Raw genomic sequence first — 14579 nt, 5'->3', positions numbered from 1 at the left:
AGTCAGTCCAGAGCGCATAAATCCAAACTATTTGCATGACCAGACCCCGCTGAAGGTCTTTCTGTGTTTGTGATGTGACTGAACTGACCGTTGAACCGAGATTCTGAGGGCAGGAGGTCTCAGCTGATTCACTAGATGAGGTTTTGATGCAATTTCCGATCTCTGCGGTGCACAGAAAGTCATTCTTCTTCACATTACAGTATAACCCGTTTTTACTGTAAAACGCGTAAGACGTGTGAGTGTGCTGGATAGATGAGGACGAATGTGTGGCGGGGGACTGCTGCCAGAGTGGAGTCTCTCTCATTAGAGCTGATAAGGATGGATAATGAATGTGAGATCCTCCATGCAGTCGGCCGTGCGTGGGACGATCGGAGGGAGGAACGCTGATCCTCCAGGCGCTGTGGAGGCATTTTCCAAACAACTCGTAACATGCTGCTGTGAATCTATTGACTGGCTCTGATGAGGGGAGGCGGAGAGCTCCAGCGACAGCCGACCAGCCTTTCCAAGCGTAAATCATCCCCCTGTTCTGCCAATTTGGAGGAAGAATGAAGCTCCTGCTGCTCCTCAGTTTCCTCTCTCTGCTGGCAGGAGTCGTTCTCGCCTGCAGCACTCCGATATTTACTCAGCACGGCTGTTTTCAGGGAACTTAATCGTTTTCACTGATGCTCCGCAGCTCAGTCGGGGTTTGTTTTATGAAGCAGAGTGGGATGTTCAGTGAAGTGCCCTGTTAGCTTCAGTCCTTTCAGTTACCGCTGAAATGTGTCTTATTTACCTTTGCTTTGTGAAGGAAGTTTTCTGTGTTTCTGCACAGATTCACCGAAACTACATGAAAGCAGGAGAAGCACTTAAATGTCACACAGTCACTGTGGAGAGGGCAGGTTTCTGGTAAAATCATGATCCTGAACCCTTTGAGCTCAGAGCAGTTTCTGGGAGTTTGTATGTTCCTGTCTCTTTTTTACTCACCGTGTGCTCATTTTGTTTCTGTACTTTAAACTTCTGCACATCTGTGGGAGCTGCTCAATCATGACTAGAAGTAGAAAGAGTTAAAAGGTCCTTAAATTTAATTTTTCAAGTATAAAATTCTACTACTACTTTTTGTACATGTGCACGTGTTACCAGTAATGGAAACAATGATGGCTTCACATGCAATAGATATTCTGCCATCTACATTTTTACAACCCAGCAAACTATTCCATAGTCCTATCAACTTCAGAAAGATGTTTCACCGTTCTAAATGTATCCTCTAACAACTGGTTAACATATTGCTCCTCTGTATACCGTTTTTGAGCCATGCTGCAAATATTTTGTTGCTCACGTGTGTCTAATTGTCTTTTCTGGAGCTCTAATGCACACTTGTCTCCTCTCTGCTTGTAAACACAGTGTAGTCCCTGAAATTTTGCCACTTGACTGTTGGTCACATTTGAGCCATTCAGGGCTCCTTCAGCTGAGCTAAGATGTGCAGAATTAGTCATTTTTTCAGGATCTGTTGCAAACTCTTTGTATGATTTGAACTGATTTAGATGAAATACCAACATTTTAAACTTGGATTTGGTTGGTTTTTACAAACGGACCCATTGATCACATTTTGTTCAAAGGCTGTTAAAAAATTTGTTGAGTTGAAAATCTTTTTTCACAGTTTTTCTGGCTGCTGAATGGTGTAATCTCTGTGATTTTTTGAGGACATGTCAAATCAATCAACAGACTTTTGGGTTCAAGAGGAGTATGAGTTACGCCAAGCTATGTGCATTTTGTCAAATTGATCATTTATGACCAGAGAAATCTGTGACAAAGCATTCTATTAACTTCTTATTTTTGTAAGAAATTAATAATCCTACCATCACCAGAATGCTTTATGATCTGCTTCTATTAGATTGACTTTGGCTCTAAGGGAGGTGGACGCACAAAAAGCAAGGAAGTTGTCACGAATCTAGGAATCTGGACCCGAGCAGAGAGCCACACGACCAGGGCTGGGTGGAATGAAACGGTTTTATTGTTGGGTGAATGAGTTATGGAGGTGGGTGAGTCCTGGCGGCCGGCGGCAGACGAAGGAGGGAAGCCGGTGGGGAGACATACGCAGGTGAAGTGGATCCGGGAGTCCAGGGGAAAAAGACAAGAGCTGAATGGTTTCCGATGGGTTCCAAGGAGATTGGGCAGGAGGGAACCCGGACAGCTGAGGTCTGGGCAGGGCAGAAAACACAGAGATGTTAGAAAACCTCCAATATTGCAACGTACCTTCGAAGAACGTACTGACGGGTAGTCAAGTTCAACGATCTGGCAGGGTGTGGACGGTTCAGCTGGTCTTTATTGCAGCAGGTGTAATCTTGGCGATGAGTTTCAGCTGTCCGGGTGTCACGGTGAAGCTAATCACCTGAGTGGCGGCAGCTGTGAGGCCACATTCCACTTAGGTGAAGCGCTGAGGAGGGAGAGCAGAGAGAGAGGGAGAGGAGAGCAAGAGAATGAGAGAAAAAGGAGGGAGACAGATAGGATATTTGGAATGCGAGGTAGGAATAGGGTGAGGAGAGGATCCTGACAGAAGTGCAGTGTTTAGTTTGAACCTGGAGCACTCCTGATAGCATTTTTCTATTTAAACTGATACAGAGACACTTCATTAATGTGATACACAAAACACAAATCACCAGAGAACAGCGGTGATACAGGCAGGCAGCTGAGCTGAGAAAGATGACGACCACCTGTGGGGAACAACACTCCGTTTGGGAATTTTTAGGATTCAGATCGAAGAATACAAGTGAGCCTTGTGTACTATTGGCCAAAACTGAGCGGTACAGTGTTAATATGCTTATCTGGATGACATCATGTGCTAGACCAAAGGATGAGCCCTTGTTTTTGGCTTGTTTGTACTTTGGGTAGTACCTATTATTTTAGTATTTGAGATACAACATTAAATTCTGGGTCTAACTCTAAAATACTTCATATTTGGACGTAGTTCCAAGTTTATACCTGTTAGCTTCTGAAGCCACTGATTCCCTCTGTTCATAAGGTTTACTGTTTAGTTGTTTTTTTGTGTGTGTTTTGTGTGTTTTTTGCCTCTAGTTCATGCTACAGGCATCACAACCCAATGATGATGAATACAAATAATTTAGCAACACAGAGCATAGGGAACAAACATGACAGACTGGTTTAAAGTCATCAAAAAGCCCATTTAGCAAGAGAATGAAAGGTATACAGAGTCTTGTGTTTATTGTAATAGTTTTATTTTAAGCCTTAAAGCTGCTGTCCGGAGTTTCCGTTTGTTTTCAATTTATGTATCATTGTTTAACAAAGCTTAAATGTGTTAGTCTAGTTCGATACTATAATATAAAGTTAGTATAACGCGATATGAAAATTTATTGCTGAGCTCCGCCTTCCTCTCATAGACCCCCATGTTATTCCAAAAAGCGCCGGTTGCTGCCGACCAATCAAGTTCGAGCTTCAGCTTTGTCATGCTGTCAATCAACGGTTACGCGCACAGCCAGCAAGCCCATGCAGAGGTGGGCGAGCTACGCACTACGCAACCACGAGCACATTTGTTTTGCTTGTGGAGGAGAGAGCATCAGGGCTCAGCAACTTCCAGAAAAGTTACCAATCCCACGGCTTGTCAGGCCAAGAGACTGCAGGACGTTTTTTGGCTCGGGGTGCTCGCGTCGCTCCCCGACCACGGCCTCCATAGCCCGCCTGACGGCTTCGTTTAGATGCCCAACCTCTGGAGGAAGATGTTGGGGCGTCTGGGACATACTCTTCGTCAGAGGAGTCATGCAATTCTGAACTCTAGATAGAAATAAATAAACAATGTAACACATATACACGCGTAAATGCACTAAGTTTGATAAACAACGTCATCGAGAGGGATACACGAGTGTAATCACATATTGAAACTTTACTAGTTCGTCCTAGCAGATTCATGTTATTTTGGTATTAGGACAAGTTAGACTCAATACAGAATTCTAACGTAATTCCTTTATTATTTACTAAATGTACTAAATGTAGAAGAGGGGAAAACAGCAAAACAGGCGAGTTGCTGCAGCACTCCGGGCACTCCTCAGGTACTGCGCGCGTGCACAAATAAAGGGGCGAAATCAGAGGGAGGGTGGGACCAACAGCGTTTTGGGAGACGCTGCGATTCAAACTCCGGACAGCAGCTTTAATGTACTTTTATATTTCTTATTTTGCTTCTTCCAGGTCTCATTTGAATTTAGCTGCTGTTATATATAAATTCTCCTGGTGAAAGTTCAGTAAAGTTAGTCTCATCTTATAACCATTAAAGTGATTAGAAAAGGTAATTATTAAATTCCTTTTCTTCAAAAATTGTTGAAACTTGTGCTGCTTTGGGTGAAACAAAAACTGCATTTTTTAAGCTAACAAACGTATTTGAAAGGATTCTGATTTAGTAAAATGCTTAAACTCTTCTTTTAGCTTGTTAAAGTTATGTTAGCAGTGGTGCTGTTGGCGTCGTTTGGGTTGGGGGATTTTTAAGGACCTCCAGCTGCACCTGATCGTAGAAAAATAAGTGCAATAGAAGATTTTTTTTACCTTAATGGTGCTATGGTTTGTTCTGTAGGAGCCGATAAACAGTCTGCTGTACATGTAGTGAGTGAAAGTGTTGAATTTTTTGACAGTAAGCAGTGATTTTCCTCTCTTGTGTTGCTGGATATGTTTAGATTTGTGCTGCTGGATGCTTGGATGTGAGTGTTTGACAGATTTCTGCTGAAGCTGCGTCTCTCAGCGGTTTCTCGCCGTGTTATCTTCCTCTTTGGTTATTTTTTGTTGTGTGTTCTTTTCTCTCTCTCTCTCTGAGTTTGTTTCTCTTCCTTCCTCTTCATGTCTCTCCTCCCTCTTGTTTCTTTGAACCGTTTGTTTTGTGAACCGCAGTGAAGGAGGGCGGCAGCACAAACATGGTGTGTGGGGGTTTTTGTGATGCTGATCTGTGCGAGTCTGTCCTGAAGAGGAAAACTCATTTTTAATGGCGGAGAGAAAACTCAGTGAATACGAAGCCGTGACACAAATAGCAGCTTGAACCAATCCATCCTTTTTTAAAATCGCATTTAGAGCAGCGTTGCATTTGTGTTCATTTTGTCGACATTTTTTTGGCTCTTTCATGTAACTGTTTCATCTCTTTGTGATCATTTTGTGTTTGTCCGTTTCATTTTGTGACGCTTTGTGGTTGTTTAGGTCCGACTGGTGTCATTTTAAACTTCCTTCATCGGGGGAAAGGAAAGTTGACCACAGAATACTGTTGTGTTTTATTCATTGTGCGTCATTTTGTCTTTCTTTTGCGTCATTGCTTTGTTTCGTGTCCCACTTGAATCCTTTTATGTCTCTTTGTAGTCATTTTGTGTTTCTTTAGCATCATTTAGTGTCTTTTTGTAGTCATTTAGTTTCTTTGGTTTGATGTTGTATCTCTGTGGTTATTTAGTGTTTCTGTGGGGTCATTTTGAGTCTTGTTTTGTATCTCTTTGGTGTTTTGGGTCTTTGTAATCATGGTGTGTATCTTCGTGGTCTTTTTACATTTTGTGTCTCTTAGTGATCATTTTGTGTTTCTTTAGGATCATTTTGTGTATTTTTGTGGCCATTTTGTGTCTTTATGATTTTTTGTGCAATTTTGAGTCTGTTTAGGGTCATTTTGTGTGTCTAAATAGTCATTGTGTAGCAAGTTGTTTGTCTTTGGTGTCATTTTGTGTCTCTTTGAGGTTGTTTAGTGTCTGATTGGTGTCATTTTAAACTTTCTTTGTCCTCATCAGGAGAAGGGAAGTTTGGCCACAGAATGCTATTGTGTTTTATTTTGTCTTTCTTTTGCGTCATTGCTTTGTTTTGTGTTCCACTTGTATCTTTTTGTGGCCATTTTGTGTTTCTTTAGCGTCATTTTGTGACTTTTTGTAGTCATTTAGTTTCTTTGGTTTAAAGTTGTAACACTCTGTAGGGTCATTTTGAGTCTAATTTTGTATGTCTTTGGTATCATATGTGGTCATTTTGTGTCTCTTTGTGATCATCTTGTGTTTCTTCAGGATCATTTTGTGTCTCTCTGATCATTTGGTATCACGCTGTTTCTCTTTGGTGTCATTTTGTGTCTTTGTGGACATTTTATGTCTCCTTCTACTTATTTTGTACCATATTATTTGTCTTTGTTGTCACTTCATGGTCAATTTATGGTAATTTTGTGACTTTTTGTGATAGTTTTGTGTTTCTTAGGATCATTTAGAGTCTTTTTGTGGTCATTTTGTATTTGTTTAGAATCATTTTGTGGGCTTCGGTGGTCATTTTGTGTCTTTGGGGATTTTTTCTGTCTCTTTCTCGTCATTTTGTATCATGTTCTTTGTCTTTGGTGTCATTTTGTGATCATTTTGTGTTTCTTTAGTTTCATTTTGTGGTCAGTTTGTGTCTTTTTGTGATCATTTTGAGTTTCTTTGGGATCCATAAATGTCTTTTTGTGGTCATTTTGTGTCTGTTATGGCCCATTTTATGTCTCTTTCTGAGCACTTTGTATCATGTTGTTTGTCTTTCATTGTGGTCATTTTGTGTCTCTTTGTGGTCATTTAGTGTTTCATTAGGGTCACTTTGTATCTCTTTCTGATCATTTTGCATCATGTTATTTCTCTTTGGTGTCATTTTGTCTCTTCATGGTCATTTTGTGTCTCCTTGTTATTTTGTATCATATAATGTCACTTTGTGGTCATTTTATGCCTCACACCTGCTCAGCACCTGCTCTGTCCTGTCACTGGCTGAGAGCCGTGTCAGTCATGTGGAGGGCGGGCCCTGTATGCTGACATCACGGTCACATGGCTCCACATGCTGTGCAGAGCAGTGAGAGTCTGTCAGAGCTGCTGCTGATCTCACACCGGACGCTGCTGCTGCTGATTCCTCCTCCATGACTCTGGATTATAAATATGTATTTTGTCATTTCTGCCATGAAAGGTTAGTTGAAGCTGTGTGTGTGTGTCTGTGAGTTGTGTTACTTCACTCTCAGAGTTTGTCTGTTTGTGCTGCACATGAGTTCAGTCAAAGATGTGTGTTTTATTCCGGGGAGATGCTCCACTCTGCCTGTGTTTGCACTGCTCGCTCTCCTGCTGTCAGCTGTGATCACCTGCTCTCTCCTCTGGTTGTTTTCTCTTTCTCTGGTTGTGTAGTTGAGATTTATTTTGCAGCTTCAGAGTTGTGAGAGGATGTGTGCAGTGGACCAGATGAGGATGTGACACATGAAAGTCGACCATGTTTTTATGTTGTGTGACAGGAGTTGTTGGTCAGAACGAGATGTGACAAGGTTTCAGTTCTGTCAGAAGCTGATTAAATTCATGTCGACCACTGCAGACCAGAATGTGGAATATTTGATTAAAAACAGAGGAAGATCAGTGCTCGGTTATTCCATGTCTGAGCATTTTGTTCATGCTGCTCCAGTTACAACACTTTGATTCACACTCAGATATCTCAACAACTGCTGCATGAACTGTTGTAAAATTGTGTAAAAGCTGAAAGTGTTGGACTCCTCATCAGAGACATGTAGAAGTCTAACATCTGTACTTTTTTTTTAAGACAAATTCCACACTGAAAACTGTGACTGTGCACCTGTGCAGGTGTTTGCGATGCTGGTTTCTGCTACGTTTGCCTCATCAATGTGGTTCTGTGGTCATCTTGCATCTCTTTGGGGTTATTTTGTGTCTCTTCTGTCACATTTTGCACCTCTTTGTGTGCATTTTTGGACTCTTGTGTGTTTCTATGACTCTCGAAGGTCAGTTTGCGTCTTTTCAGTCAATTTTTGTATTTCTTTGTTTCTGTTTTGTGTCTCCTTGGACACATTTTTATGTTGTTTTTTTTAATTCTTTGGTGTGGTTTTGTATATCTGTGTGGTTGTATTTTCTACCATCATTTTTTGTGTCATTCTAGACCAGTTTGCCTCTTTGTGGTCGTTGGTCTCTTTTCAAGTCGTGTTGTGTGGCTTTACTTAAGTTTAGCACCTTGTTTGGGTAATTTTTGGTCTCTTTTGTGTCGTTTTGGCCAAGAAATTTTGCATTTCTCTGTGGTTGTTTTATGTCTGTGGTCATTTTGTGTCTCTTTAAGGCTGTTTTGTGTCTTTTTGTGGTCGTTTTTGGCTCTTTGTTGTCATTTTGTCTCTTTACAGGTGTTTTGTTTCTCTCTGACCGTTTTGTGTCTCTTTGTGGTCAATTCGTGTTACTTTAAAGATATTTTGTTTGTTCTGAACATTTTTGTGGTGAATTTGTGCCCCTTGTGGCCACATTGTGTCTTACTGGTGTTATTTTGTCTATTTTTTTAATCTCTTGCAGACGTTTTATGTCTTTTATGTAATTTTTTGTTGCCTTTTGTTTTTTTTATGCCATTTGCATGGTATTTAGCGCTCATTTTTCTCTGGTGTCATTTTACTTTAACATCTTTTTAGTGTCATTGACTGTCTTTGTGGAATTTTTTTATTTCCTTTGTGTCTTTCTATGTTTATTTGATGGATTTTTGCATCTTGTCAGTCTTCATTTGGAACTTCTTAGTGTTTTTATGTCTCTGTGGACATTTTTTGTGATTCTTTGGTAGATTTTTACATCTTTTGGGGTGTGTTTTTGCAATACTTTTGGTATTATTTTGTGTCTTTGTTGATAAATATATATTTTTGAAGCCTTATTTAGAATAGTTTGTTGCCGTTTTATGTCTGTAGATTTTAGTTTTGTCTATTTTGTGATCCTTTGGTGCCATTTTGCAGGCAGCTGTTTCTGCGTTTTTTTCTTGACGAGTTTTGTCTCTTTAGTGTCTTTTTGTAGCTTTGGGGTCATTTGGCAGCTCTCTTGTGTCATTTTGCATGTATTTGTGGTCATTTGGTGTCTCACTTGTGTCATTTTGTGTTCTCTTTTGGTCCTATTGCATCTTCTAGTGTCATATTGTTTTTGTTTAAGGTCATTTTTTTCTTTTTACTCTTGTTTGAGGACATCTTCTGAGTGAGAATCCTGAATACAGTCCTGAACAGTGACAGATCCGTAATTTGTTGCAGATATTCAGCATCAGTTTGTTACGTATAAACGGTGGATGATGTTTTTCTGAGTAGTTATTTATGTGACCTGTTGCTCAGAACTTATGGACTGAATTCACTGTTTGTGTCTGAAACACTGTTGAACTGAAAAAAAGCAAATTCCCTCCTGATTCAGTCTGGATCTGCAGAGTTCACTGCAAGTTTATATCTGCAGATCCAGCTGTTCCCACAATGCATCAGCGCTTCAGATATTCAGCCAAACTGTAGTGTGTCGAGTGTCTGCATCAAATTTTACTCGCACTCAGTTACGAGTGAAGCTCATTGTCAGACTTTAATTTTTAAATCTGCAGTATATTTTCTGTGCTTTACTTCGATGCAGACGGTCGTTTGTTTCGAGTGTTTCTCCTCCAGGAAGAAACTTTTCATTCATTCAAACCGATCAGATCTGTATTTTCCAGTGGTCTTGGCAGCTGCAGTGTGTGTCTTTGTGTGTGTGTACATGTGTGTGTTTTAAACCCGTCTGGTCCAGATTTGCAGTCTGTGAGAAAACGCTGCAGGAGGCGTTTAGCCAGCCTGTTATGTCACAGGATTACAACAGCCAGGAGATTATTTAACTGTTCGGCGGCGGGAGGAGGGGAGGGGATGACATCAGTGGTGACATCACTCCATCCTCAGCCACTGAAACGCAGAAAGAAATGTCTGAATGGGACAAACATCAGTCCAACGCCCTTCGATTGATTTCTTATGCTGTGGTTTTTAAGACAGTTCTTATGAGAAGGGAAAATACAGAGCACACTCTTTGCAACAGCACTAGCTGAATGTGTCTATTAACTGGACTGTGCTTGAATAATGTAATGTCTCCTCATGTCTTAAGTCATCTGTTAATTATTCACTGTCCTGTGTGAAAGAATACGATCTGCAGCCATCCAGCAATTATCCACTGCCATTTGTGTAACAATCATAACTTGATGTCCATCATTTCCTTCGAACACATCTAAGAAAACACAAGATGCTGTCATCCAGGAATTATCCTTAGCCCTAAAAAACCAAATCAAACAGGACTTATACTCTATCAGCATGTACATGTTTGAGACGTTCCAGAATTATTCACTGCACTGCAGAGAAAAATCATTACTTCCACTTATCCAGGATTCATCCTGTCCTATATAGAAAAGAACAAGCGATTGTCATCCAGAAATTATCCAATCTCCTGCACCAGCAAGCACGAGCTGGAGCATCCAGGAATTTTTCATCCACTGCATCAACAAGCAAAAACTGGAGCATCCAGACCTGATCTACTGTCACATAACACCAACCTACTACTACTACCACCACAAAATGTAAAATGGAGCTCTCTTTACCGTCATACTCAAGTTGTAGCATCAAAAAATAACAAGATCCAGGAAGTATCTACTGCCCTGTGCCACTATACATAACCTGCAGCATCCAGGAACTATCCACTACCCTGTACCATCATACTCTAGTTGTTGCATTGAAAAACTACCCACTACCTTAACCAACAAGCAGAAAGCTGGAACATCCAGAAAGCATCCACCACCCTGTACCACCAAATATAAACTAGAGTATCCAGGAATTATTTACTACCAAGTTGGACCATCCAGAAATTATCCACTACCCCATGCCACCAAACACAAACTGGAGCATCCAGGAATCATCTTATACCCTGTGCAACTATACGGAAATTTGAGCATCCAGGAATTATCCACCACCGTATGCCAACATGCATAAGCTGCAGCATCCAGGAAATATCTACTACCTCGTGCCACTGTACAGAAGCTGCAGAATTCAAAAATTGTTCTATTCCCTGTACCACTGAATGCAAACCAGAGCATCCAGGAATTATCTTGTACCATCATACTCAAGCTGCAGCAATGAAAAATTACCAGCTACCCTTTACCACCAAGCACAACCCAAAGCATCCACTAAGCTCATGAACAGTCACAAACACCAGTCAACCAGGAATTATCCAATACCCTGTCTAAAGGAGAAAAATCTACGGTTGATCTGGAAATATTTGCTACTCCATATAAACAAGCACAACCTATTGTCAACCAGGAATTATCTAGTTCCCTGTATAACTGAACATGTCCAGGAATTCTACACTGTCCAGTATAAACAACCAAGAAATATCCATGGCCACGGTTCGTCATCTGCTTATTTGTTAAACCATGTAAATAATTAATCTAGTTTCCTGTTGGCTCATGGTGCGTTCAAGTGCATCCTGGACTTTTTTCCCCTGCTTTGTGGAGCAGCTGTAGTGTGTAAACTGTGAACTCTTCTCCTTAGAGTTTTTATCCAGGAATTTTACTCTGAACATTCAGCTAGCCTCAGGAAACGATAAAACCTGGAAAACCATAAAAATAAAAAAAGTAAAATCACACTTCAGCTGAACTTGAGCTGCGGCAGAAGATAAAGCGGGAGGCGTTTTTTTAATGTAATTTTTTATTCCCAACAAACCCCGACACGTTTCAGAGGCTGAGCGGCGTCTCTCCTCTCTCCTCCTGCTTTGATCTGCTTATTATTTCTTCAGAGCTCCGTTTCTTATAATTTATCCATCAGGGATTCGTTTTTGCCCGAGCTTTAGCATTTTTGGAGTAAACAGTGGTGGCTCTCATGAAATTCTTCCAGCTCATTAGCCTTCACTTAGCGCCGCCGTCCTGCTAATTGCACATGATGCTGTGGTTTCTGTTGGCCGTCTGCAGGGAAAACTCTGTGAATAAAATCAGTGCAGACGAGAAGCAGACACCTGCATGTGAACTTCTGCTGCCTCAGTGTGAAGAAGCTGCAGATAAACTCAGATTTCAGACTGGATCTGTTCACATTTTAGGGGAAAGTGATTTTTGCAAATAGGGGAGTACATTTTTTATGTTACGAAAGAATTTTACAGATAAAAGGAAAAATATCAGTGTATTATGAGAGTATTTTACCAAATGGCTGCTAACAAACACAATAATAACAGCTGTGTAGAGGAAAAACACTGGATTTTATCTGCAAATCTGACCTGATTTTTTTTTTTTGATTTTTGTATTTTACTTTGTTGATTTTTTTCCCTCTTTTTATTTTTGTGCCTTTATTTAAATGTTTTACATTTTTATGTATATTTCCCTCACATTTTATTTCTCTTTTGACCTTTTTAAAAATACTTTTTTCTTTATATAATTCCGATTTTTATTTTTTTTTATTTTTCCTTCCTTTAAAACATTTTTAAATTTGGTTTTCTTTTTTAATTACTTTTCCACAGAAAATATTTTTTCTTTCTTCATTTGAATGAAACAATTATTCTTTTAAGGTTATTTCAAAAATTTTCTCCTTTCTGAACCTTTTTCTTGTATTTGTTGTTTTTTCTTTTTTCTGTTTTAATATACCGTTTTATTTTTCTTAGATCTATCCTAGATTTTTTTCCTTTTGATTATTTTTACCCCTCTTTTTGTATGTTTAATTTTTCCCCTGTTTGTTTTATTATAATTTTTTTGTTCTTAACTTTTTGTCTTTTAATATATATTTTTTTCAAAAAAATCTCTTTTTTTCTTCTATATGTCTGGACTCTGCAGAGCTGGGAGGGAACGGTATTTTAATGAACCTTGACTGTATTGTGAGAGTTGTGAGGTCAGTGAAGCTTCTTGCAGGCAGAAATCTACCACCTGTTTCCAGATGTGCTGTCACTGGACTTTTCCCATTATTTTAGCAAGTATTGTTTGGATTTGTTTGTCAACAGTTCGGGTTAAACCTCAGCCCAAAGCAAACAGTTTTTGGACGGAGACGGAAGAATTTAAAGTGACGTAACGTTGCTGTGTGTGGAGGTGAAGCAGAGACGGGGATTACTGAGCCGACCTGCTGGATCGGTGACTAATCGACCCTCCAACTGTGGCTGATGAACAAGCTGCTGCTTCATCTGCTGACAGGCTGAGCTGGCGCGATGCTGCTCCATGTGTACCGCCATATGTCTGCCGTTATTACATCCACTCTGAGACGCCGTGGACACTGGACGAGGAGATTAAAGGACTGAATCTGTTAGCAACGTGTTGTTCCCTCCTACCACACCTGCCCGTGAGCGAGGCCTTCGTCCACCGTCGACTCCATCCTTCACACCAGCAGCAGCTGCGATATAAAGTGAACCTGATGTGGACTCAAACATCTGAAACCTCAAGACACACAGAACTTTGTCCATGTAAACGCTGAGATGTTATCAGTCCATTAAATAGATGCTATCAGCCGTTATCTCATCGTAGATCGAACTAGCTGCACTTTGTTTTCCACTGATCAACAACAAACAGGAACTAAAGCAGATTATGTGGACGTTGCAGTTGTGTGAAAAGGTGTGAAACCTGCAGCAGCATTAAAGGAAGCACTAACTACACTCTGACTCAAAAAAAAAATTAGTTCTGATGAAATTATATTCAACCAATAAAATAAACGTCATCAATGATAAATACCATAAACACAAGTTTTAAAGTTGTTTACTCATCAAAATGTAGTTATTCCAATTACTTTTTATTATTTTAAATGTTAATTAACTATCAGTTAGTTGTGAACAACAGTTGGCAACTTTAAAACATGAACTTGCTCTAATTTTAAATGCGTAGGAGAGTGGACTTCAAGGTCCTGAAAAATGAAGTTATCAGGTCAGTTTCATTAAGTTACCTCAAGTTGACTTTAGCTTTCAATCAATTAATCGAGAAATTTTAGCTTTAGTTACACATTTTATTAAGCTCATTCAGTTACTGCAAATATTATTTCAACCCAACCCATCAGACCCATAATCAGCTTTTTTTTTTTATCATTCAGCCATGCATTTCATGAAATGGTGGCAATAGGCGCCTTGAATTACTTAAAATATTTCCAAAATCTTTTTTTATTTCCGATTTTAACTTTTTAAAACATTATTTATGTCTCTCTTTTTAGTATTTTTTTTGTTTTTTTCTACTTTTTTTTAAATTTTGTAAAACTTTCTTTTTGTTCCAGTTTTTATTTTGAAAAATGTATTTATTTTTTCTTTTTAAATGATAGATTTTTGGCCTTTTTAGCTTTCTTAATTTTTTTATTTTTATTTTTTAATTTCTTTGGCTTTGTTTTCTTTTTCCAAACAGTGATAATACTTAAACTCCTATGATACCTGCCATTGTGACGAGATAATCAGTGTTAGTCACTTTACTTGCTTTGGTTTTGTTATTGTCACTGGTTGGGTTCTAAACAAAACCACTGCAGGTGATAAAGTCAGTCAATTTTCATCTTCTCCCTGTTAAACACTGAAAATGAAAACTTGTCGTTGTCGGAATGAAGTGGCTACGAGTTCTGACTTTTCTACATCCACATTAGAAACACATGAAGCTGTGACAGAAGTCCCTCCTCAGCTTGACTGCACTGAGGAAGACGAGAACGATCGGTGTTGAATCTGTGAGGAGGAGGAGGATGAAGAAGGCTGAGCTTTCTGAGGGAGTTTCATACGCAGGAGCAACACTCCTCTGCTTCAACCGATTCACAAGCAGCGATTGTGCGTCGCTGCTCTGCTGTCTGACGAACATGAAAAGCTCTCTGTGGTTTGACGGCTGCAGCTCTGACGGCTGATGAGTCATTAAAACAATTTCCCCTCAGGATGGCT

At 39.7% G+C, this 14579-nt stretch overlaps 1 protein-coding gene across 2 annotated transcripts in view; it reads left to right on the top strand.

Moving 5' to 3' along the window:
• LOC110958865 (nuclear receptor ROR-alpha A-like) overlaps positions 1–14579 on the top strand; it is a 180835-nt gene that overhangs the window by 128115 nt on the left and 38141 nt on the right. Inside the window, exon 1 of one of the 2 annotated variants that reach the window (XM_022205579.2) lies at positions 6716–6906. The exons of the other annotated variant lie outside the window; for it this stretch is intronic. Within the exon in view, the coding sequence (XP_022061271.1) occupies positions 6879–6906 (28 nt within the window). The 5' untranslated portion in view covers positions 6716–6878. Of the gene's footprint in view, positions 1–6715; positions 6907–14579 lie in introns of those variants that run through there. 2 annotated transcript variants of the gene reach the window in all.

This window comes from Acanthochromis polyacanthus, chromosome 2, assembly GCF_021347895.1.
Source record: "Acanthochromis polyacanthus isolate Apoly-LR-REF ecotype Palm Island chromosome 2, KAUST_Apoly_ChrSc, whole genome shotgun sequence".
Taxonomy (NCBI): domain Eukaryota; kingdom Metazoa; phylum Chordata; class Actinopteri; family Pomacentridae; genus Acanthochromis; species Acanthochromis polyacanthus.
Note: the sequence above shows the minus strand (reverse complement) of the source record. Positions and strands in the feature narration are given on the sequence as shown.